Below are 26,373 nucleotides of genomic sequence, written 5' to 3'. Positions count from 1 at the left end.
AGAACTGCTTTAATTGTATATTCCATAAATTTTGGTATGTTGTCTCATTATTGTCATTCTCTTGGATGGAATTATCAATTGTGTCTATGATTTGTTGTTTTCTCTACTCATTCTTTAAAATAAGATTATCTAGTTTCTAATAAAATTTTGCTCTATTTTCCCCTGGCCTTTTATTGCATGTAATTTTTTATTGCATCATGAACTAAAAAAAATGTATTTGCTATTTCTGCTTTTTGTGTTTAATTTTGAAGTTTTAATTCCCTAACACATGGTCAATTTTTGAATAGGTTCCATGTACTGTTTAGAAGAAAGTATATTCCTTTCTGCCTCCATTCACTTTCTCTAAAAGTCTATCATACCTAACTTTTCTAAAATTCTATTTGCTTCCTTAACTTCTTTCTTATTTATTTTATTGTTCAATCTAACTAGTTGTGAAAGAGCAAGGTTGAGATCCCCCCACTAGTGTAGTTTTGCTATTTCTTCTTTCATCTCTCTCTCTCTCTTCCTCCTTCCCCCTCTCTCTCTCCTTCTCTCTCTCTCTCTCTTTTCCCCCTCCCTCTTTCTCTTTTGCAAAATCAATTGGGGTTAAATGACTTGTCCAGGGTCACATAGCTAGGGAGTTTTAAGTGTCTGAGACCAATATCTACTGTACCATCTAACAGCCTTTTCTTTCATCTCTCTCAACTTCTCCTCTAAGTATTTGAATGCTATACCACTTGTGCACATATGTTTAGTATTGATATTGCTTCATTATCTGTGATACCTCTTAGCAAGACATAGTTTCCTTCCTTATCTCTTTTAGTTATATGTATTTTTGCTTTTGCTTGATAAGATATCAAGATTGCTAACCCCTGCTTTTTTGTTTTTACCTCAGCTGAAGCATAATAGATTCTACTCCAGCTTTTTACTTTTACTCTGAATGTTTCACTGCTTTAAATGAGTTTCTTGTAAACAACAAATTGTAGGATTTTGACTTTAATCCAGTCTGCTCTCTGTTTGCATTTTATGGGAGAGTTCATCCCATTCACATTCACAGATAAAATTACTAATTCTGTATTTCTTGCCATCTATTTTACCCCGTTATACTTTTCCTTTTATATCCTCCCTCAAACAGCCCTTCCCTTTTTCAGCCCCTCCCTCTTTCTTATACCTTTCTCTGTCTACTTCTGTTCTACTTTCTATTAACTTCTCCCTTTCCTTTTCCTTTTCCCAGCTTACTTCCCTATAGCATGAGACAAGTTTCTCTGTGAAGTTTAAGTATGTTTGATATTCTCTCTTTGAGCCAAATCTGATGGGAATGAGATTCACACAAGGCTCATCTCTCTCCCTTCTTTCCCTCAATTATAATAGGTCTTATTTGCTTCTTTTTAAGATGTAATTTACCCCATTTTAATTCATTTTCCTCTTGTTCCAGTACAATCCCCTTTCCACCTCTAATTTCTTTTTAATTTCATCACAATAAAATGAAATTATACCTACACTCCAAGTATACCCATAGCAGAAATAGTTTTCAAGATTTAAACATATCATCTTCCCATTTATGGATGTAAACTGTTTAACTTTTAAAAGAAAGTTTCTTTTTGCCTTTTTATGCTTCTCTTCATTTATGTTTTTGAAGATCAAATTTTCTGTTCAGCTCTTTTCATCAGAAATAAAAATGAAATTCACCTGTTTCATTGAATGTCCATCTTTTCCCCTAAAAGATAATACTTAATTTTTCTGGATAGTTAATTCTTGGCTGCAATCCAAGTTCCTTTCCCTTTTAGAATATCAGATTCCAGATCTTTGGATCCTTTAAAATGGAAACTGCTAGGTTCTGGGTAATTCTGATTGTTGCTCCTTGATATTTGAATTGTTTCTTTCTGGATGCTTACAATATTTTCTCCTTGATCTGATAATTCTGAAATTTAGCTACAATATTCCTTAGAGTTTTCATTTGGGGGTTTTTTTCAGGAGGGTGATGGGTGAATTCTTTAAATGCCTATTTTACCCTCTGGTTTTTGGACATCAGGACAATTTTCCTTGATGATTTCCTGAAAGATGATGTCTAGGCTTTTTTTTTTTTTTTTTTTTTTTTTTTTATCATGGTTTTCAGGTAGTCCAATAATTCTTAAATTGTCTCTCCTGGATCTCTCTTCCAGTTTGGTTGTTTTCCCAATGAAGTATTTTAAAGTTTCTTCTATTTTTTTCATTTTTGGTGTGGGGGGGGAATTGTTTGACTGATTTTTAGAGTCTCATTGAGTCATTTATTTCCATTTGTTCAATTCTAATTTTTAGTGTGTTATTTTCTTCAGTTAGCTTTTTTATTTCCTTTTGCATTTGGTCAATTGAACTTTTAAATGAGATGTTTTGTTCTTTGGATTTTTTTTTTCCATTTCACAGATTGATTTCAACGAGTTGTTTTGATTTTCAAATCTATTTTCCAAGGACTTACATGCTTTTTCCATTTTGTTAAATCTAATTGTAAGGAGTTATTATGCCCTTTCCATTTCACTAAATCTGTTTTTAAGGAGTTTTATTCAAATAATTTCTGTGTTTCCTTTTCCATACTCTCTTGCAAAATTCTCATTTCCTTTCTACATTTTTCTCCTAACTGTCTTTTAATATCTTTTTTGAAGTCTTCCAAGAAAGAATTGTGAGATGGAGACCAAGTCATATCATCCTTTGGAGCCTTATCTGGAGGTAATTTGCCTTTAGTATCCTCAAGGTTTGAGGTCTGTTCTCTGTCTCCATAAGAGCTATCTATGATCAGAATTCTTTTTGCTTTTTTGCTTATTTTTTAAAAGTTGAGGTCTTCTCTTAGGGCAAAGTGGAGATTGTCCCAACCTCCCTCTATAGGTGAGAGGAGCTTTCTGCAGCCCTGGGCTGGTGCTGCTGATTTCCTTCTGCTGCTGTATGGGCCTGGCCAAGTTCCATGTGATTCTGGGGTTCAGAGACTCACCATTTGTTTCTCTTTTGTATTTGCATTGAATGTCTCACTACTAATCTGCTGATTCACTGGCTTCTGAGCTAAGACAGAGTAGCCAATGCTGCTTTTTTTGACTAAGAGCTTCCTAGTTCCCCCCAGAGCACAGAACCCACACTGCCCTGGTTCCTTGCACTCTGCCATCACTTGGCCTACTCCCATTGAAATAGACCTTTTCTGAAGTTCTTCCAAAATAACTACTACTGGAAATTTAATACACTTAAAATATTTGTAGGTTCTGTCACTCCCAAAACCAGTTCAGAGGTTTAATCTGGTGGTGATTTGAGGGATATTGGAAAGAGCTCAGATTAATATGTGTCTGTTTTCTACCATCTTAGCTCCATCCCCTCATCGTTCCTTATAGCTCAATAATATTCCATCACAATTAGCCATTCCCTAATTGAGAGGCATCTCCTCAATTTCCTGTTCTTTGCCACCACAAAGAAAACTGCTATAAATATTTTAGGACATATAAGCTCTTTTCCCTTTTTCCCTAATCACCTTGGAAAACAGACCTACTGGTGATATCCCTGAGTAAAGGGTACACACAGTTTTATAATTCTTTGGACGTAATTCAAGATTCCTCTCCAGAATGATTGGATCAGTTCACAGTTCTACTAACAGTGAATCAGTGTCCCAAATTTTTCTCATCCAACCCCTCCAGCACTGGTCTTTTTCCACTTCTATCATTTTAGCTGCTCTGATAAGTATGAAATGACAGCTCTAAGTTCTGTTGATTTGCATTTCCTTAATCACTGGTGATCGAAGATATTTTTTCCTATGACTATATGTACTGATTTCTTCAGAAAGTTTCCTATTCATATCTTTTGACCCTTTATCAGCTGGGAAATGTTTTATATTCTTATAAGTTTGACAAGATTCCTTTACATATTTCAGATATGTGATCTTTACTGGAGAAACTCTATTAAAAAACTTCCCTCCCCCCCAATTTTTTTTCCTTTTAATCTTGGCTACATTGTATAAAATCTTTTTAATTTAATATAATCAGCATTATCAGCATTATTCAATTTGCACTGTACATTGCTTTTTATCTCTTGTTTATTCATAAGTTTTCTTGGGCAAATCATTTAATCTTTCTGGGCCTCAGTGTAAAATTAAGGGATTGGATTTCTCCTTCCATTTAAGCCTATCCTGTCTTTATCTCTCACATTTATATATGTGCCTATTTTTAATACATATTTTTGCATTTAAAAAATCATATATTTGTTTTATTTTTAATTCCTTTTTTATTATCAAATTAATTTGTCATCTGCATTTCAAATACCAAGCTTAAGTTTTTCCCTAAACTTGAATGTCCTTCTGACTTAACCATTTCTACCTTTATGTGTTTGAATCTTTCTTCTAGCTTAAATTTTTACCTGTTACTGACTACTGCAGATTCTAGCTCTGTAAATATATCTGTCCACCTTCTCTCTCTTTTTGGGCACAGTTTATTACAACCCATAAAGACTTTTTCAATAGCTTCTCAATTGATTGTCCTACTTTCTTTATCTGGCTTTCAAGGTCCTTCAATCTGATGCTACCTTAAATTCCTAGCCTCATATTTTTCTGTTACATACTTTGTGCTCCAGTCAAGATTACTTTCTGTCCTATAAGTATATCTTTTACTATCCTAACCTCACTTCTTCTTTTCATATCCTCATGTTCTTTATGCTTAGAATATATTCTACTATTTCCTCTTTTGGCTTTTAAATTCTTTTCTTTTTAAGCTTGTTATTTTCAAATATATGGATAGATAGTTTTCAACATTCATCTTTGCAAAGCCTTGTGTTCCAAATTTTTTCTTTCCCTCCCTTTCCCCTATCTCCTGCCCCAGAGGGCAAGTGATCTAATATATGTTAAACATGTACAATTCTTCTATACATATTTCCACAATTATCATTTTACACAAGAAAAATTAGATCAAAAAAAGGGGAGAAAATGAGAAAGAAAATAAAAAACAAGCAAAAAGAAAAAAAAGAAAATACCTTTGATTGATTTACACTCAGTCCCCTCAGTCCTCTCTCTGGTTTGCAAATGGCTGTTTACATCATAAGACCAGTGGAATTGGCCTGAATGATCTCTCTGATGAAAAGAATCGCGTCCATCAGAATTGATTATTGTATAATCTTGTTGCCATGTATAATGATCTCCTAGTTCTGCTCATTTCACTTAGCATCAATTCATGTGAGTCTCTCCAGGCCTTTCTGAAATCATCCTGCTGATTGTTTCTTAGCCAACACTAATATTCCATAACAATCATATATCATAATTTATTCAGCCATCTCCAACTGATGGGCACTCACTCAATTTTCAGTTTCTTGCCACTACAAAAAGGGCTGCTACAAACATTTTTGCACATGTAGGTCCCTTTCCCACCTTTAAGATTTCTTTGGGATATAATCCTAGTAGAAACACTGCTGAATCAAAGGATTGCTCTTTAGAATGGTTGGATCAGTTCACAACTCCATAAACGACAGTTTTTCCCACATCCCTTCCAACATTATTCATTGTCTTTTCCTCTTGTCTTAATTTGCATTTCTGTGATCAAGAGGGATTTTTAGAGAATTTTTTTTTCCTATGACTAGAAATGGTTTTAATTTCTTGATCTGAAAATTGCCTGTTCGTATCCTTTGCCCATTTATCAGTTGGGGAATGGCTTGTATTCTTATAAATTTGAGTCAGTTCTCTAATATATTTTAGAAATGTGACCTGTGAATTCTTTAAAGCAAAACTGAAATGTGTCATCCATGAAGCTTTCCTTAACACTGAAGTTGATGAATTTTTATTATTTTTCTTTACTTTTTTTCCTTTTTCTCCCTTCTTCTTCCTTCCTTCCTTTCCTTCTTTCTTTCCTCTTAGGGCATCTATCTATACACACCCACACCCACAAATACATATATGCTTTATAATGATCTATAAATGTTGTATACTCCTACCAGATTAAATAAATTCCTTAAAGGGCAGAGTCCATGCATTGCTTAAATGTTTTATCTTTCCTAAACCTCAACATGGTAATCCATACAGAGTAGTTACTTAATAAAGTTTTATGGAATTAATCATGATTTGATTATCATAAATTACTAATTTGTTATTTTTTCAGTTCCTGAATATTTTCTATCATGTGAAAGCATTTTTAATAAATTTATTTTTCTTCTCCTTTAAGTAGTGGTTATCTTTCGATGAGGAAATTATAAGTATTGCTTAATGGTAATACTACTTTTAAAAGTCTAGGAAACACCATGCTGAAAGCTTTTAAGAACTACTGGATTTAAATAAGCAATTAGGAAGGAAGACATGTTTCCAAGAATACTTTTAGTTACAGTCTTATTGAATTATTGAAAGATTTTGACTGTGCATTTAAAGATTTTTTTGTGAATTATTGAGATTCTTCATTGAACACTACTACCAAATAGGAGAAATTGCTCATCCTTTTATATCATTCCTTATGTCATGAATAGCATTCGAGGATTTTTTTCTTAGTCAATTTTGAACACAATCTTTTTGCCTTTTAAAATAAAATTGTGTTAATTGGCATTTTGTTTTAATTCTTGCTTGAAAGCATCATGAATTTTTATATATGTTTGAATTTCTGTTCATATTAATTTTCTGGGCATTTTTTCCAAGAAGTTACTAAAGTACACATTAAGAGAAGAATAAGAGAGATCATTGGAAGCTTAATATTCAGTTAATGTTATATTAAGCTCAGATATTTGTTGTTATTGTATGCTTATTACAAAATAAAATTCTGAAAGGGGAAGGAATGTTATATACACAACTCAAAAAATTGATTCTTGATAGAGATTTAAATGATTCATGACATTTATTTCAGAATATACTAATTATATTTTGTTTTAAAAGGTGAAAAGAATACTTTAATTGACAGAAAGCTCTATAAATGTAATTCTGTAGATATTTTTGTGGGATGTATATCAGAAAGAATGATGCACCTAGACAAACCAAAAGATCTTTTTTTTTTTTTTTTAATTTTTTAAAAATTTATTTATTTATTTTTTAAAATAACTTTTTATTGACAGAACCTATGCCAGGGTAGTTTTTTACAGCATTTCCCTTGCACTCACTTCTGTTCTGATTTTTCCCTCCCCTCCCTCCCCCTTCTCCCCAAAGATGGCAACCATCCCATACATTTAAATAGATTGCAGAGATCTTGAATAAATATTGTGAAACCAAAGTTTTCTTTGTTGCCTGGAGAATTGAGAAAATAAATAACCCGGGAAGAACAAAATGCAAGCGTTTACATTCATTTCCTAGTGTTTTTCTTTGGGTTAGCTGTTTCTGCCATCCTTGATCAATTGAACCAGTTGGATCTTGTCTTTGTTGAAGAAACCCTTCAGAATACATCCCATACAGTTCACTGTTGGGATATAATATTTCTTTTTCTCATTTGCCAGCACATTCATGTAATCCGCCAATACTCTCTATATTCGTCCTGTTGGTCATTTCACAAAAAATTTATTCCATAACATTCATATCCAAATTTACTCAACCATTTCCAATTGATGGGCATCCATTCATTTTCCAGCTTTACAAACAGGGCTACAAACATTTTGGCACATACAGGGTCCCTTTCCTTTTTAGTATCTTTTGGGGTATCCCAGTGAGACATGTAATCAAAGGATGCAAGTTTGATAACTTTTTGGGCATAGTTCAAATTCTCTCCAGAATGGCTGGATGTATTCAAATTCACCAACAATGTATCAGTGTCCCTGTTTTCCCACATCCCTCCAACATTTGCATTATCTTTCCTGCTTCGGCCAATCGGCAGGTGTATAGTGTTTCAGAGTTTCTTAATTTGATTTCTCTGATCAATGTGATTTGGAACCTCTTTCATATGAGTAGTAATAGTTTTAATTTCATCATCGAAAATTGTTCATATCCCCGGACAATTTATCAATTGGGGAATGGCTTGATTTCTTATAAATTAGAGCAACCCTCTATATATTTTAAATGAGTCCTTTATCAGAACCTTTGTAAAAATGTTTTCCCCAGTTTTTGTTTCCCTTCAATCTTGCCTGCATTAGTTTTGTTTGAAACTTTTCAATTTGATATAGTCAAAATTTTCAATTTTTGATCAATAGTGATTCTGTTCTTCTTTGGTCATAAATTCCTTCCTCTTCCACAGGTCGAATAAACTATCCTTGCTCTTCAATTTTTTATGATCTCATTCTTTTCCCGATCATAACCCATTTTGACCTTATCTTTTGTCGGTGTTAATTGGATCAATGCCTGTTTCTGCCATACAATTTCCAATTTTCCCCAGCAATTTTGTCAAATAATGCATTCTTATCTCAAAAACTGGGGTCTTTGGGTTTGTCAAACCCAAGATAATTAAGGTTATTGGCTGTTTTGTCCTTTACCTAACCATTCCCATTGATCAACTAGTCTATTTCTTAGCCAATACCAATAGTTTAAACCGCTGCCTTATAATATAATTTTAGATCTGGTACAGCTAGGCCACCTTCATTTGATTTTTTTTTTTCATTTTTTGAAATTCTTGACCTTTTGTTTTTCCATATAAACTTTGTTGTTATTTTTCTAGGTCATCAAAATGTTTTTGGGAAGTTGATTGGTATAGCTAAATAAATAGATTAGTTTATAGTATTGCCATCTTTATTATATTTGCCCCCAATCCAAGAGCATTTAATATTTTCAGTTAGTTAATGCTTAATTTGTGTGGAAAGTGTTTTGTGTTTTTCCCTAAAGTTTCTGATTTTCCTTAAGATGATTCCTAAATATTTATACTACAGTGTTATTTAAATGGGATTTCTTTTTTAACCTGACTGTTGGATTTTTTATGATATTAAGAATGTGATGACTTATGTAGGTTTATTTTATAACCAGCAACTTTGCTAAAATTGTGGATTATTTCTAATAACTTTTTAGTAGAATCTCTGGGGTTCTCTAAGTATAGCATCATATCATCAGCAAAGAGTGATAATTTCAAACCAAAAGATCTTAAATATAAGACATTGTAGTGTATTGAATATCATGCTAAACTTGGGATTAGGAAGACATTTGTTCTAATCCTACCTTTCACACTTGCTGTATAACCATAGGCGAGTCATGAAATGTTGCTGAGTGTTGAATAATATTACCTGTAATAATCTACTTTTCAGGGTTGTGATAAGGCTTAAGTGAATAAGTATGAAGTTCTTAGTAAATGTTAAAATATTATATAAATGGCAATAATTATTAAATATGACCATTAGCAATCTTGATCTATTGCAAATATAATTTCTAATACAGTATAATTTGGCAGGGTCATAGAGAGATAAGGAGTTGTTTTTTTTTTTTTTCTTGCATTCCCATTTATTAACATGCAGTTCAACATATGAATATTATCACTTGCTAGGCCCTTGGAACACAAAAGACAAAATAATGGTTTTTGATTTCAAGAGTTTATATTCTAGTGGAGTGATATGTTGACCCAGGTAAATAAATTTATTTGTACCTAATTGTTCTTGATTGTATTAGGTTATATGAAAAATATAACAATGGACAAGTAATGTTTTAAAGTTTTCAAAATGTTTTAAATATTTACTACTTCATTTTTATTTACTGAATAAGGAAGATAATCACAGACACACCCATAGGTCTTTGGTCACTTAAATACAGCAAATAGAGAACATTAAATCAATATAACTTTGAGATGTGAAGGCTGTTGCTAAATTCAAAATGAAGAGGACTTCTTTTCCACACCCAATAATAGTGGACAGTAAACTAAATAATTTCTAATGTTCTCTTAAGAATTTGCTTTACAAATAGTAAAGTAAATCTTAGAGAATTTTAATGAATAAAAATTTAATACATACACACACATATACATACATATATTTACTTATATGCATACATATAAAGGTGTTTTTAAATGGCTTGACTATTTGAATAACTTGATTATAAACTTGATATAAACTATATATATATATATATATGATATAATATATATATATGATATAAATTATAAACTTGATATAAACATCATTTATTTTTGTTTCCTAGGTTGGCAAATAAACAAGATAAAGAAGGAGCTTTGTCAGAAGCATGTCTAATCGAATGTTTGTCTCTAGACAAACTGGTCAATGAGCAAAAATGTGTCTGTCAGATGGTAAGTTTCTCGAGCCCTCATTCTGTTTCCTAATTATTTTATGAATAATTTTTATGGAAAATCAGTCTTTTCAGAGAAATTCATATAAAAAGCCTATATGACACTACAATTTGACAAGTCATATTTTCTCTGACTATATTTATTAGTGTTGATAAATGCTGTAACATTTATTTTCAATTAAATTAACTTTTACAAACTGTATGGTAATTTTTCTAAAAAAAATTAGTTCGTTGCTGTAGAGCTTGTCATCATATCATATAAAGTAAAGTTAAACTTGATATTACAAAATGAATATTGAGGCTTTAAGGTAATTTTTTTTAATAGCCTTTTATTTACAGGTTATATGTATGGGTAACTTTACAACATTAACAATTGCCAAACCTCTTGTTCCAATTTTTCACTTCTTATCCCCCATCCCTTCCCCCAGATGGCAGGATGACCAGTAGATGTTAAATATATTAAAATATAAATTAGATACACAATAAGTATACATGACCAAACTGTTATTTTGCTGTACAAAAAGAATCAGACCCTGAAATATTGTACAATTAGCTTGTGAAGGAAATCAAAAATGCAGGTGGGCATAAATATAGGGATTGGGAATTCAATGTAATGGTTTTTAGTCATCTCCCAGTGTTCTTTCTCTGGGCGTAGCTGGTTCAGTTCATTACTGCTCCATTGGAAATGATTTGGTTGATCTTGTTGCTGAGGATGGCCAGGTCCATCAGAACTGGTCATCATATAGTATTGTTGTTGAAGTATATAATGATCTCCTGGTCCTGCTTATTTCACTCAGCATCAGTTCGTGTAAGTCTCTCTAGGCCTTTCTGAAATCATCCTGTTGGTCATTTCTTACAGAACAATAATATTCCATAATATTCATATACCACAATTTATTCAGCCATTCTCCAACTGATGGGCATCCACTCAGTTTCCAGTTTCTAGCCACTACAAAAAGGGCTGCCACAAACATTTGTGCACATACAGGTCCCTTTCCCTTCTTTATGATCTCTTTGGGATATAAGCCCAGTAGTAACACTGCTGGATCAAAGGGTATGCACAGTTTGATAACTTTTTGAGCATAGTTCCAAACTACTTTCCAGAATGGTTGGATTCGTTCACAACTCCACCAACAATGCATCAATGTTTTAAGGTAATTTTTATAATATGTAAGTTCTACTCTTGCCTTGAGATATCCCAGATATTGCCCATGAAACAAACCTGAGTGATATATAGTCCAGGTCCAGAGAGGGTACCAGTGATAATACTCTGTGTGTGTATACATGATAATAAAGCTTAGTTTCTTTTTTAACTTAAAAATAAATGTAAATAGAATTTATAATATTAACACATTTCAGCAGATTGATACAACCAACTTCAAACATTTAGAATATTATGCCACTATAATATTTAATTTCAAAGTTGTCAAAATATAAGGTGCCCCAAAAATCATAGTTCTACTAAAGCTACTAAAATTTTAAAATTAAAACTTTAAACTCTAGAACTTTCTGTATTTCATTTCCTTTATGTGCAAATAAGTTGGTGATGATAATAGTAATAATAACTGACATATAAATTGTGCTTGGAAGTTTTGAAATATATTACACTCATTTTATTAACCTGGTATAGTAGGTATAGTACTGGACTCTGAATCAGGAAAACCTGGTTTTGAATCTTGCCTCAGACACTTACTAGCTGTGTGATTAATGAAGAAGTCACTTAACCTTTATGCTGCTCAGCTTCCTCATGTGCAAAATTAGCACTTTGGACTAAATTTGTGATCCTGTAAACTGTACATTTTATGCAAGTTAAATCAAAAGATATATTCTTTTTCTTTTCTTTTTACTTTAGATTTGTATGGATATATTGTGCAGTTACTATGAGACAGCTCTCTTAGTTTGAGTAAATGCCTTATATTTTGTGTCTAGGTAATGTTCATGTGTTTACCATTTGCCATTAAATAGTTTTACATATTTACCATGCTTTTTTAGAAAGGTTGTTCAACAGTGTTGGGCACTGGCAAAAAAATTGACAAGTCTATAAGAAGAGGTCTTTTTTGGCTACTGAACTGCATTGGCAATGACTTCGATGGTTTAAAAGCACGTGTTGAAAGAGACACAAAAGCTCAACAAGTTTTTGAGGAAATGGAGAAACAGGAACGAGCTGAGCGAGTGCGGCAACTACGAAAAGAAAGGTACTAATTAAAAAACACAACCAAATATGTCTCATATCAGAAACACCAAAATTATGGGAGAAATGTATATTTGTTATTTTTATTCATTCAGCCCTCTTTCTTTATGAAGGAAGTCACTGAGTGAGAATTTATTTCTATGTATCTTTTGTATCTACAAGTTTGGATATGTTTGTAATACACCATGTAATGCACTTATTGGACAAGCTCTATCCAAAAAAAAAATCTACATGTCCTGAAATTCTTCTTTGAGTCTCTCCTTTTTCCTATTGTATACAAGGCAAGCATTTTGATGAACGTTTCTTTTTTTTAATGGATGAAATCAGTATTTTTTTCTAGAACATTTTTATTCTTTGCTCCCAAAATCTATAAACCATTTGATAGAGAACTTTCCCTGTAACATTCCTCTTTTTTTTTCCTTTCCTGCTTTCCATGCACACCCAATCATACTTTCTTCCAAAGGCCTTTCTGGGGGGTAGAGTCTCTATTAATTAACAATACATAGGTGTGAATCTATGAGTGATACAAAAACTTTTCATTTCCTATCATTTAATCTTCAATGATAGTCACTCATTTCCAGTATATTTAGAAAACAAAATACTGTTTTTAATGACATGTTCATAGATGTACCTGATCATGTTTTTAAATGATTTCCAAGTGAATACCTTGAAAAATAAGGTCAAATTGAGGTGCAGCAGGAAAGGTTATCTTAGTCATTTTTCATAATAGTATATATAATCCTTAAGTTTCAGCTATGATCCTTAATGTCATTATGTCATGGTTATAATCCAGGGCTGATAAACTTTTAAAATGTTATTTTATTATATAGTGACTTTTGTTTCAGGAACTCATCTTTCACACATGTTATCATTTGCTATATATAATAGAGAGACAGTGGTAATTATCTGGAGTACTGTTTTATTTTATGTGTCATATCAGGCAAATTTTAGTTGGTCCATTTACCATTGTACATGAGTACAATTATTAGGCAGTGATTTAAACATATCAGTTCAAATGATGTATATTTTTTTCTACTTGTTTTCCATCATTTAAGTGTGCAAGTAAATTATATATATATAGCTATATATGCACTCTGTGTTTATGTAAACATATTTAAGAAAAAAACAGGAAACACTGGTAAGACAAAATAATAATTATCTAGTATGTGAAAACATCAGCTATGTTATAGAGAAGATAAGATTTGGGAGGGCAAGTTATTCATTTCTTCTATGCCACCACTTACAATACTAATGCAGACTTATTTTTAATGGACAAACTGGTAAACATAAATTATTTTCAGTTGGAATAGATAATATATGTGTGTGTATGTGTGTGTATATGTGTGTATATATGTATATACATAATATATTAAAAACCCATGACCTTGGGAGATTGGAAATTAGTCAAAAAATTTCCCTTCTCACCAAAGTTGCACTTAGAATTAAAAAAAAAAATCAGTCCATCAACAAATGTATGTTACTATTTGTCAGGTACTATAGCAGGTATTAAGTCAAAATAAATGCCTTAAATTTTCAAGGAACTTACATGAGAAAATCTTGTGTATACTTATGATTAACTACACATATATATGACATTTACACATGTATATATATGATATACACAAAGTAATTTTAGCAGAGTACTACTAATTAATCAGAAAATGCCTCATATAGACGATGTTGCTTGAGCTTATGATGGGCTTCTAAGAAGCAGAGGAGGTGAGGAGATGTAGGGGAACAGCCTATTCGAAGGTAGGGAAACAGGAAGGAGATAATAATGCACAACGTCATCACGTAGTTTAGGCTAGAAGAATGTTTGAATTCCTGAAAGGTGACTAGAAATCAATTACAAGTAATTTTATGTTAAATTGTTTATATTTTTTAAAATGTAACTTATTTACAATTTATGTATGAGTTAAAACTTTTGAGTGAGAGATTGTTTTTTCTTGCTTCTCTATCTAACAGAGAAGAGAGGGAGAAAGAACATGCCACCGAGCATCCTGAATTTTCCGGCTTTGATTCTGATATTGATTCTGATCCATTTATTGCCAATCCATTTCAACCAATAAATGCTGTACTCATGGAGGTATGTATGATGACATGCAATTTTTGTTTTAGCCAAAGTTCATAGGAAAACATTTAGAAGACTATAGAAGGAAAGCCAAAGAAATAATTGCCAAAAGACATTTAATGATTCTGGGGGAGGAATAACATGATTTTTCCCCCTTGTTCAGGGAAGTGTGATGTAAGGGAAGAGAAAACTGGTTTCAAAGCTAGGAAGACCGAATCTTAACCTCTGACACAGAATTGCTGTAGGATTTTGCCCAAGTACTCTTCACTTCTAAGTAGTTTCAGAGAAGGCACTGCCCTGCCTTAGCAGAAATTCCTTCCTCAATGGGAGAGACCAATGAAATAAATTATAGGTCTCTCTCCCTGTCAAGGTGGGAAGCATAATTGTAAGAAAAAGATAGAATGAAGTGAAACAAAATGAAGGAATGAACATAATGAAATACTAACCATTGCCATTGTTATTTACATTTCAAAATTGTTTTTATTTTTAAGTATTCTGTATCTCTTCTTTCCCTTTGTTTTGCTGCTCTCATCTTACTGTGGTAATATGTAAATACTTTGTAGAATTAACAAATTGTTTTCTGAGTACATTTTAAAGTGTTTTAAATTACCATAAACAGTCAGATGTCTGAATATTGCTTTGTGAATATAATTTTCAGTTGTCTAAAATTTTTACTGAATTTAATTTATGGATTGCATTCTTAGTTATGTGTATTTATGTGTGTTTGAGTCTATTTTACATCTCCTAGAACTAAGAGTTTACATGATCTTTTACACATCTCAACAACTCCTGAATCTTGATAGTTCCTGGGCTTATTTTCTGTTCTCTTATACAACTAAGTTGTTTCTTCTGCTTATGCATATTATCATCTAAACTCCTCCTCATTGCTTCATTACAGTTTCTCATTGGGCAGCAAGTAATGATTGATTCTAACAAGTAGCTCTTCTTTCTGAGATGGGAAGGCAGCTTATAGAAGAAGGTATCACACATCTTAGTTTTCTTGTTATCTAGAATATTCGGTTCTTCTGATAACAGAGTATACTATATTTTCTATTCCTTTAGTTACATTTTCTTTAATGGTATTTCTATTTGCAAAGATGAATATTAAAAAATTGCCTTAGTAACATGAGTTATCCTATCTAATTAATGTTAAATATGTTCATTTGAAAACATTGCAGGAGTAAAAATCTAAGCCTTATTTTATATGTTGATACAAAAATTTATTTTGTGTGAATAACTTTGCACAAATGATAGCTTTTATAAACTAAGGTCACATGGATATAAGTATCAAGTGTTTGAGATCAAATTTGAACTCAGATTTTCCTGACTGCAGGGTCCTTGCTCTATCAACTGTGCCATTTAGAAGTCCTTTTCTTTTTTCTAAATTGGTGAAAATTTTTCAATTTCTACTTCTCAAAATATATAACAACAAATTCATTTTCAGAAAGCATATATGATAATAATAATAAAAGACTGTATTCAGAATTGTCCATCTTTCTTTTTGCTTCCTGGTAGGTTTTCTTTTGTTCTCTGCTATGCACTTTTTACTTTATTTTCTCCCCTTTCTTTCCCTTTTCCTCCTGTCAAGTAGGTTACAATTAAACATGGGTTATATTTATGTCTACATTCACACATACACACATACATACACACAAGAACATATACGCTTATGTTTACCCATATTAAACACATGAGTGTTTTTCTCCATGTTAGAAATCCAGAATGAATATTGATATAATGAAGTTATACATTGTATTTTTATAATAACAGTTCTTGGTTGATAATACATTAAAAAGAGAAAATATATGCATCTTATTTTTTAGGTTTTAAAGCTTCTAAATTCTGTGTACTTTGAAATTGTCTTATTTTTATAATTTGTAACCTTTTCTTCCTAAATTTTTGTTTAAAAAAGTCTTTTATGAAACAGCTAATTGTCTTTCAAACTTGTCAAAATGAAAGAAAAGATACATATTTCTTAGGATTTTATTTTCACTTTCTTGGGTTATATTGGTACCAGTATAGAGTCTGTTTTTTCTCTTATTTCTTAAAATACGTTAACATTTTTAAAAGACGGCAATTTTACTTTTTTTCTCAATGGTTATTTTAAGACTTGCTGCTTGAAATTTTTGAAACTACATTAAACACATTGTGATAATAGAGATGCTATGCTTTGGTTTTGTTAGAATGAGAGAAGAAAGCGGAGGATGGATAAAGATATTGACTGCATTATCCAGAGACCATACACAGAACAAGAAAAATCTGACATGCAGAGCCAATTCAACAATGGAAGCCAAAGAACATTTGATGATTGTATATGCACAGACCCTTATAGGGTGCTGTCATACATACGGCCAACAGAGAAGGAAATTGACAATGCACAATCCTCTGAATGTGCTGACTCAGGTAATAACTCTGATATAAAAAAGTAACTTACTGTTTATATTATGACTAAGAAACATGATATCGCTTTACAAATTTATTTTAGGTTTTCATAATTTTTTTCCTCCCAAGGCTTTTCCTTTAAACTGTTTGGATCTTTGTGTATTACTTACATTTTTATAATATGTAGAATGGAATATTCTTTAAAATTTCCCAATCAGGTAATTTTTATCACTTTGATTTTATAAGTCAAATATATCAATATGTCTAATGTTTTTATAATTAGTAGCTATTTAATTTTTTCAATTAATTCATAATTTGATCCAGTTACACAAAAGTATATTAATTATTTGCTGTGTCCAGAACATCGGGCTAAATTTAGGGAAACTAAAAGTGTTAAGATGTTCTTCCTTATGGAATAAGGGATAAAATGAGATAACTATAATACTCAGTTATGTATAAGGATCTTAGAATTCTTGAATTTCAGAATTAGAATCAGTGTTCTCCAACACTTCGAACAGGAGGAACTAACTCTATCACTTCCCAACAAGTGGCCTTCTAGTTTCCACATGAACACCTTTAGGAATACATTACAGTGTATTCCTTTTTGGGATTATTCTCTTTCTCCCCCTCTCCCTCCTCCTCCCTCTCTTTTTCTCTTCCCCCCTCCCCTTTTACTGAAACAGTTGGGGTTAAGTGACTTGTCCAGGATCATACAGCTAGAAAGTGTTAAGTGTCTGAAATCAGATTTGATTGGTCCTCCTAACATCAGGGCTGGAGCTGTAGCCACTGCACCATCGAGCTGCCCCAGGATTATTCTCATGTGGAAGAAGTTTTTACTTAATTCCAAAATTTGGTTCAATAGTCTTTCAATGGCTTCAAAAGATTTTTAGATGAATCATTTCTTCTCCAGGTTAAGCATAAGTAGTTTTAAAATACTGCTGAAATTGTTGAGTAGAATTTACATTACTACAGAAAATATTTAGTTGACTATTTCCATTCTCACATTTCTCTTCATGAAGGTGTGGAGCACAGTGGGTTTTCAGGAATCCTCTTCACTAATCACCTCAGACATCAGTTTATTTATTTGCTTATTTATTAGTCGGACATCAGTTTATTTGCTTATTTATTAGTTTGAGGTTTTTAAATCTTTTTATTAGCTTACTTCCCTCCCCCAATTCCCACCCTAGTAATATTAGAACTTACATTTTAGAAGCATTCTTTTAGTTAGACACATTGTTCAGCAATACATAGGTGAAAGTGAACCAGCATTTTTGACTTCTGTATGATAGTAAAATGACTTTTAAATTTTATGTTGCTTTTTAAAAAATTGATTGTTGGTTTATCTAACATTTTAAAGCAAATGTTTGACTACATAGAGAAACAGTTTCTTTCCTGCTTTGTGGTGTGCCTCCATGGTATTTAAGAATTTTCATAAATTTGATAATATTTAAGGAAATTCTTAATATTTCATTAGCTTATATCAGTAGTAATCAAGTAATGACTATTTCTTAAGTAACTACTATGTGAAAGACCCTGTGCTAAGCACTGGGGGATACAAAAACTGAAATGAAATTGTCTTTGCCTTCATAGTGTTTACATTATATCATGGGAAGAATGGAAAGATATAAAAGTACATAAAAAATAAAAAGTAATTTGGAACAATTAGGACAAGTATATAAAAAATAAAAAGTAATTCGGAACAATTGGGACAAGGGAGGAAAACCATTCAACTGGAGAGAACAGGGAAGGTTTTCATATTGAAGGTGTAGTTTAGCTGAGTTCAAAAATATTAAAAATTAGAGGCAGAGAAAAAGAAAAGACCATTTCAGGCATAGAGGACAGTTTGTTTAAAGCATAGAGACGGGAAAGGGACTATCATGTATATTAAGCAAATATACATACAAACACACAGGTAGAACTAACTAAACTTTAGATTGTGTAAAGGCAGGTAACCTAGTAAGCTGGATATTTCAATTGGAGGCAAGTCTTTAAATGATAAATTTTATCATAAAAGTAATAAGAAACCTTTGAAATGTATTAAGTGGATAACTTTGGCAGCTATGTGGACATTGATTGGAAAGGAAGAGACAAGTTGGAGACATCTATTGCTTTTATAGTAGTCCAAGCTAAAGTTAGGGCCAGCATTAGAGTGGAGTAGAGAGACTGGGACATGTAAGAGAAATATTATAGAAGTACAACTAAGTAGATTTGATAATTAGTTGGATGTGTAGAGCAAGGGACAGTAAGGCAACAAGGATGAAAATGAGGTTATAACCATTTATAACTAGAAGAGTGGTGATGGTATATTTGATAGGAATAGATAAATAGCTTCTGAAAGGTGAGTTCAAATTTGGGCATGGTGAAAAAGGTGGCAGAGGACAAAAGTGTTAAGCCTGGTCTAATTGTGGTCAATACAATTCTTTTTAAAAATAAAAAAAAAATACTTTCCCTCCTTTCTGTTAACATTATTACATATTTTAGTAATAAAACAAACATTTCTATAGTATAATATAAATAATGATTATACATTAAACTGAAAAATCTACATGCTCAAATATGCAAAAAAATTATTGTGTAAATGTTTTTTCTACATACCCCTAACCACTAGAGATGGTTTCCATTAGACACAGATAGAGGTGTGTGTGTGTGTGTTGATGTGTGAATATGTGTGTGTGCACCTGTATGTATATAATATAATATTCTATAATCTATTTCTCTGGATGCAGATAACATCTTTCTTTATAACCTTTATGATTAATTTGGTTATTTATAATAGAATACCTTATTTACTCAAAGTTATTCTTAAACCAGTACTATTGTTACAGTATTTTCTTGGTTCTGGTCATTTTGCTCTGCATAATTTATATAAATGTTTCCATTGAGCTTATCAGTTTTGGGAGGATATGGGTAAATAGTATTTTAATTTTTTCCAGTTTATACAAAGATAGTTTTCAACATTCATTTATTATAAGACTGACTTAACAAATTTTTTCATTCCCATTCCATCCCCTCTCCCCAAGCCAGCAAGCAGTTTGATAGAGCTTATACATGTGTAACCATGTAAATATATTTCTATATGAATCATGTTATAAAAGAAGAAACAGAACAAAAGTGAAAAGCCACAGGGAAAAAAAAAGTAAAATAGTCTACTTCGATATGCACTCAAACACCAAACTCTGGATATGGATAGTATTTTCTTCCATGAGTCATTTGGAATTATTTTGGTTCCTTGTATTATTGAGAAGAGTTAAGTGAACTTTCGTTGATCACATTATGTTGCTCTTAGAATATATAATGTTCTTGTGGGTCTACTCATTTCACTTAGTCTTTCCAGATTTTTCTAAAATTCTCCTGCTCATCATTTCTAATAACATAAGAGTATTTCTTCTACATTTATATGCAGCAACTTGTTCAGCCATTCCCTGACTGATATGCATTCCCTCCATTTCCAGTTCTTTGCCACTACAAAAGAAATTGCTATAAATATTTTTGTAAATGGGATAGTCCTTTTCCCTATTTTATGATCTGAGATACAGATCAAGTAATGGTGTTGCTGGATCAAAGGGTATGCGCAGTTTGATTGTTGTCTGGGCACAATTCCAAAGGCTCTCCAGAATCACAACTCCACCATAAATGCATTAGTGTCCCAAGTCTCCAACGTTTGTCATTTTCATTTTCTATCATGTTAGGCAATCTGAGAAGCATGAGGTAATGCCACAGTTTTTTAAGTTTGCATTTCTCTAATTAATAGTAATTGGAGCATTTTTTTGTATCACAATAGGTGACTTTAATTTTTTCATTTGAAAATTGCCTGTTCATATCCTTTGGCCATTTATCAATTGGGGAATAACAAGTATAAATTTGACTAAGTTCTATGTATTTTGAGAAATGAGGCTTTTTACCAGAAACAGTTCCTGTAAAAATTGTTTTTCATCTTTTCTCCTTCTTGGTTTCATTGGTTTTGTTTGTGCAGAATAATCCTTTTTAAGTTAATGTAATCAATATTACCTATTTTGCATTTTATGATGTTCTCTGTCTTTTGGTAGTCATTGCATATAAAAACTTTTTTTTTTTTTTTTTTTTTTTTTTTTGCTGAGGCAATTGGTGTTAAAATGACTTGCCCAGGGTCATACAGCCAAGAAGTGTTAAGTGTCTGAGGCCAGATTTCAACTCAGGTCCTCCTGACTAAAGGGCTGGTGCTCTATCCACTACACCACTTAGCTGCCTCCTATAAAAATAATTTTTAACATTTATTTCTAAAAAAAAATTGAGTCCCAAATTCTTTTCCTCCCTCTTTCTCCCAGTTCTTGAGATGTTAGTCTACACTGAGTGTCTGCTGTATTATTTTCCAGTTTTCCCACCAATTTTTTTTTGTTTTTTTAATGGTGAGTTCTTATCCCAGATATTGGAATCCTTGGGTTTATCAGACTGTAAATTTCTATAGCCTTTTATTATTGTGGCTTGTATACCTCATTTATTCCACTTATCCGCCACTCTCTATTTCCTAGCCAGTGCCAAATAGTTTTGATGATTGGTGATTTTTAATATAGTTGTAGATCTGATATGTCTGTCACATTCCTTTGCATTTTTTTTCATTAATACCCTTAATATTCTTGACCTTTTGATCTTCCTCTTGAATTTTGCTATTTTTTATAATGGTGTAAAACAATTTTTTTTGGCAATTTGATTGGTATGGCATTGAATAAGTAAATTAGTTTAGGTAGAATTGTCATTTTTATTCTATTAGCTCAGCCTACTCATGAGCAGTTGATACTTTTCTAATTGGTTAGATCTAAATTTATTTGTCTGCAAAATAATTGTGTTCATATAGTTCCTGGAACTGGCCTGGTAGGTAGACTCCCAAATATTTTATATGATATTTCGTTATCAATCTCTTGCTACTGAGTCTTGTTGACAATATACAATACATATATAATATCAGTGTGTTGGCTAATGATTTATATGGGTTAATTTTATATCCTGTTACTTTACTACAGTTGTAGTTAATTATTTCAAGAATATTTTTGTTTATTCTCTAAGATTCACTTGAGTATGCCATCATATCATCTGTAAAGAATAATGGCTTTATTTCTTTGCCTGTTCTAATTTCAATTTCTTTTTTTCTGTTATTGCTAAAGCTAATATTTCTAGTATAATCTTGAATAATAGTTGTGATAATGGGCATCCTTGATCTTATGGCTAAGCTTATCCTCATTATGTATAATTCTTGCTGATGGTTTTAAATAAATATTGCTTGCCATTTTAAGGAAAACTCCATTCCTATGCTAGTGTTTTTAATAGCAATACGTGCTGAATTTTGCAAAAGCTTTTTCAGCATTTATTAAGATAATGATATGATTTCTGTTAGTTTTCTCACTGATATATGCAAGCACACTAATAGTTTCCTAATATTGAACCAGCCCTGCATTCTGTATTGGTACCAGCCCTGCATTGGTAAAAATCCCAATGATTAATTATAGTGTATTATCCTGATAGATTGCTTCAATATCTTTGCTTATCTTTTATTTAAAATTTTTGCATCATTCTTCATTAGTGAAATTGGTTTATAATTTTCTTCTCCTGATTTGACTCTTCCTGGTTTAGATAACAAACATTACATTTGTTCATTATGTTTGTTTTACAAAAGGAATTTTGTCAGACTCCATTATTTTTCCAAATAGTTTGTATAGTATTTCAATTAATTGTTCTTTAAATGTTTTGTAGAATTCAATTAGAAGTCCATCTAGCCCTGTAGATTTTTCTTTTAGGAAGTTTATTGATAACTTGTTCAATTTCATTTCCTTAAATGGAGTTCAGTATTTTATTTCCTCTTCTGTTAAACCTGGTGATTTATGTTTTTGTTAACATTAATCCATTTCACTTAGTTTGCCAAATTTATTGGCATAGAGTTAGGCAAAATAGTGCTTAATTATTGCTTTAATTTCCTTTACATTGCTGGTAAATTGACCTATTCGTTTTTTAATATTGGAAATTTGCTTTTCTTCATTTTTTTAATCAAATTAGCCAGAGGTTTATCTATTTTATTGATTTCCCCCTAAAAAATTAGCTCTTAGTTTTGTTTATTAGTTCAATGATTTTCTTGCTTTCAATTTTATTCATCTCTTCTTTGACTTTGAAAATTTCTAATTTGGTGTTTAATTGGGGCATTTTAATTTGTTCTTTTTCTAGCTTTTTAATTGCATGCCCAATTCATAGAACTGTTTTTTCTCTCTTATTAATATAAGCATTTTAACGACTAAGTCCTAAATAATGTGGATTGTGGCCTCCTTGTTATTTTAATTATTTCTTTCTGACTGCTTCCTTTTGACATGATAGTTCTAGAATTTGGCTACAATATGGTTTGAAGTTTTCATTTTTGGATCTCTTTTAGGAGGTGATTAGTGAATTCCTTCAGTTATGATTTTTACTCTCTGGTTCTAGATTATCGGGCAGTTTTCCTTGATAATTCTTGAAAGATGTTGTTCAGACTTTTTTTTCCTCATGGCTTTCAGGTAGTTCAATAATTCTTAAATTATTTCTCCTGCATTGTTTCCAGGTCAATTGTTTTCCAAATGACATATTTTAATTCTTTTTTTTTCTTTTTTTTGATTTTGTTGGACTGATTTTTTTCTTTTTTTAATTGAAGTTTTTTTATTTTCAAAACATATGCAAGAATAATTTTTTCAGCATTGATGCTTGCAAAACCTTTTGTTCCAATTCCCCCCTCCCCTTTCTCCTATCCTGTCCCCTAGATGGCAAGTTGATTTTTTTTTTCCTACTTACATGTAAAGATAGTTTTTAACATTAATTTTTTAAGATTTTGAGTTCCAAATGTATTTCCCCCTCCTTTTCCCTACCCTCTTCCCAAGAGAGGAGGGAATCTGATATAGGCTATCCTTGTACAATCATGTTAAATATTAGTCATATTGTGAAAGATGAATCAGAATAAAAGAGAAAAACGAGCAAAAAGGAAAAAAATGAAAAACTGAAAGTAGTCTGCTTTAATCTACATTCAGACTCAATTGTTTCTCTGGATATGATGTCATTTTCCATCTCAAGCCTTTTGAAATTGTCTTGGATCATTGTATGGCTGAGAAGATTTAAGTCTAAATTGATCATCTCACAATAATACTGTGTATAGTGTTCTCTGGGTTCTTCTAAATTAATTTAGCATCATTTCATTTACGTCTATACAGGTTTGTTTTGTTTTCTAAAATGCCTTATTCATCTTTTCTTATATCACAGTAGTATTCAGTATCATTCTTACAAGAGCTTATTCAGTTATTTCCCAGTTAATGGATGTAGAGGGCTGAAACTCCAAAAAAGTATGCTTGAATCAGACAACTGAGCATTTAAGGCTAATTATCTATTCAATGTGAGATAATGGCTCTATATACCTATTTAGATGAGATGGTGATGTGATGGCTCTCCTCACCATTGGTGCTTGCTGAATGTTTGGTGTTGACATAATCGTATGCAAGGATTGGAGAACTGGGGCAGAGAAATCAGAGGCACTTGGCAGCAGGACAAGGAGGAGAGAGGCTGAAGACTCCAGAATCCAGGATACATCTTTGGCAAGCCTCATAATAGCTTGCTTGCCTCCTTCACTTCTCCCCCTAAAGACTAAGGACTTTGATTTACCCTAACTCTGACTGATCCTGAGGCCCTCCAGGGAGCTAGTCCAGACAATATTTTTGGTGCCCCAGTGTGGACCAAAAACAGTAATTTCAGTAAAGAAGTCCCTGTGACCAGGAAATAGAATGAGTATTAAAGCAGACAAACAGGGAACGTTGTCAAGGACTAAACTAGTAATTTTCATTTTGTAGCTGAAATGGGGCAGATGTTAGGAAAAGATTCTCCCCCATCTCACCCTCACTCCAACCCCGAGGGAGCTCTTATAGAAAGCATACTTAGGCTAATAAAGAGGCAATGTTTACTTGTAACTTGGGAGCAGATTGGTAGACTCTTGGAAACATTAGAATGCATGTCCCCTTGGTTCTTCAAGGAAGAAGAAATAGAGGCAGATAACTGGAAACTAGTAGGAGATCCAACTATATGAATATTACAATGATAAAGGTCCTGATTCAATTTCTAAGGAAACATTCTATAAATACAACATAATACAATTGGCCTTAAAGAATCCCACAAGTTCTAGAAAAAAGAATAGTCCTAAGGAGAACAATCAGACAAGAAATCATGAGAAAGAGGAAGGGAAGGGAGGGAGGGTGATACTGATCAAAATAGCAGAAAGGCATGGGAAGTTCAGTGAACTTAAAGGGGGTGATGATTCTCACCCTCACAGACCAACTTCATCTGGCCCAACACCCAAGCAGGCTATTGACCCATCTCCATCAACTTCAGCTTCCTGGGTGGAGGGAGGAGGAGGAAGTGGGGGCAGTGATATCACTAGCACCTCCCCCCCAGCAACCATCTGTAACTATGACTGAATTGCAAAAGGCACTACTTAAAGCCAAAGAGGAAGGGCAGAACACAGCTGATTTGAGAATATAAATTTATCCTGTGATTGAACAGCTTAAGTCTTCAGGTCAAGAAAGAAACACTTTTTTAAATCAGAGAAATTATCAAATATCTGAAAAAGGCTTGCACTCTTTATGGGTCTACATCATCTTATGTTAAGATGTCATTACAGAATTTAACTTATGAAATTTTAACCCTTAGTGATTGAAAATCTATACCAAGGACATGCTTAGAAAGAAGCTGGACAAAACTTGTGGCTTTCTGAATAGAGTGAACTCTGTAGGATACAAGCTCAACGAAATAGGCAGACAAGTTAATACACCAATCACTTGTGACCAACTAACAGGTGTAGGTTCTTATGCAGACACTTCAGCACAGATTAATTACCCCAAAGCGCAACATATGAGAAATTGCTTCTGCTGCTATCAAAGCTATTGGGGGGGGGGGGGAGCTCCCTTGGGCTCCCTCCCAGGAAAACAAGATAGAGAAGAAGTCTTCACGAAAATAGAGCAAGGTCCAAAATGAATCTTTAGCTGATTTTGTTGGATGTCTGCAGATAGCTGGCATACAAACTATTGGTGAAAATGCAGCAACAGAAATTAGGATAAGGCAACTTGCTAAAGAAAATGCTAATGACGTTTGCAGAAGGATTATACTGAGACTACACAAGGATGCTCCTTTAGAGGACATCATAAGACGTTGTGCCACAGTAGGCACAAATACCTTTTATACCCAGGCTATGATGTAGACTTTCCAAGACCTGAACATGGGAAGACAGGGTCCCTTTCAGGGCATCTGAAAGTTCAATGTTGGCATAGAGACAGAGTGAGAAAACAGGGAGAACAAGACCCAAAACCCCATGTCCAAAATGCAACAGAGCCTTCCATTGGGCATCAGAATGAAGATTGATTCAGGGAAAAGCATGGGGGGGCTCAGCCCCAGGGCCCCAAGCAAAAAATTTGGGGCATGATGGCATCTGATGCTACACCCAGGGAGTCTTTAGAAGCAGTACACAGACATGAACAATCATCCAAGAAGCAATCTGATGGAAGAAAGGGATTTATATAATCAATCAGCCAGCAACCAACCTTACGGCAGAAAGGGATTACAGTTGGGGAGAATACAGTTGTATGCAGCTGGGACTACTGAGACACCCCCTGG

The 26,373-nt window shown here is 32.6% G+C and overlaps 1 protein-coding gene across 2 annotated transcripts in view; it reads left to right on the top strand.

The window, feature by feature from the left end:
- The window catches only part of ARL13B (ADP ribosylation factor like GTPase 13B), an 85,885-nt gene that overhangs the window by 35,373 nt on the left and 24,139 nt on the right, over window positions 1-26,373 (top strand). For both annotated transcript variants that reach the window (XM_031958899.1, XM_031958901.1), the window contains exons 4-7: window positions 9,986-10,091; window positions 12,083-12,285; window positions 14,247-14,367; window positions 16,536-16,755. In XM_031958899.1, coding sequence (XP_031814759.1) covers window positions 9,986-10,091; window positions 12,083-12,285; window positions 14,247-14,367; window positions 16,536-16,755 — 650 coding nt within the window. The remainder of the gene's footprint in view (window positions 1-9,985; window positions 10,092-12,082; window positions 12,286-14,246; window positions 14,368-16,535; window positions 16,756-26,373) is intronic.

This window comes from Sarcophilus harrisii, chromosome 3 (assembly GCF_902635505.1).
Source record: "Sarcophilus harrisii chromosome 3, mSarHar1.11, whole genome shotgun sequence".
NCBI lineage: Eukaryota > Metazoa > Chordata > Mammalia > Dasyuromorphia > Dasyuridae > Sarcophilus > Sarcophilus harrisii.
Note: the sequence above shows the minus strand (reverse complement) of the source record. Positions and strands in the feature narration are given on the sequence as shown.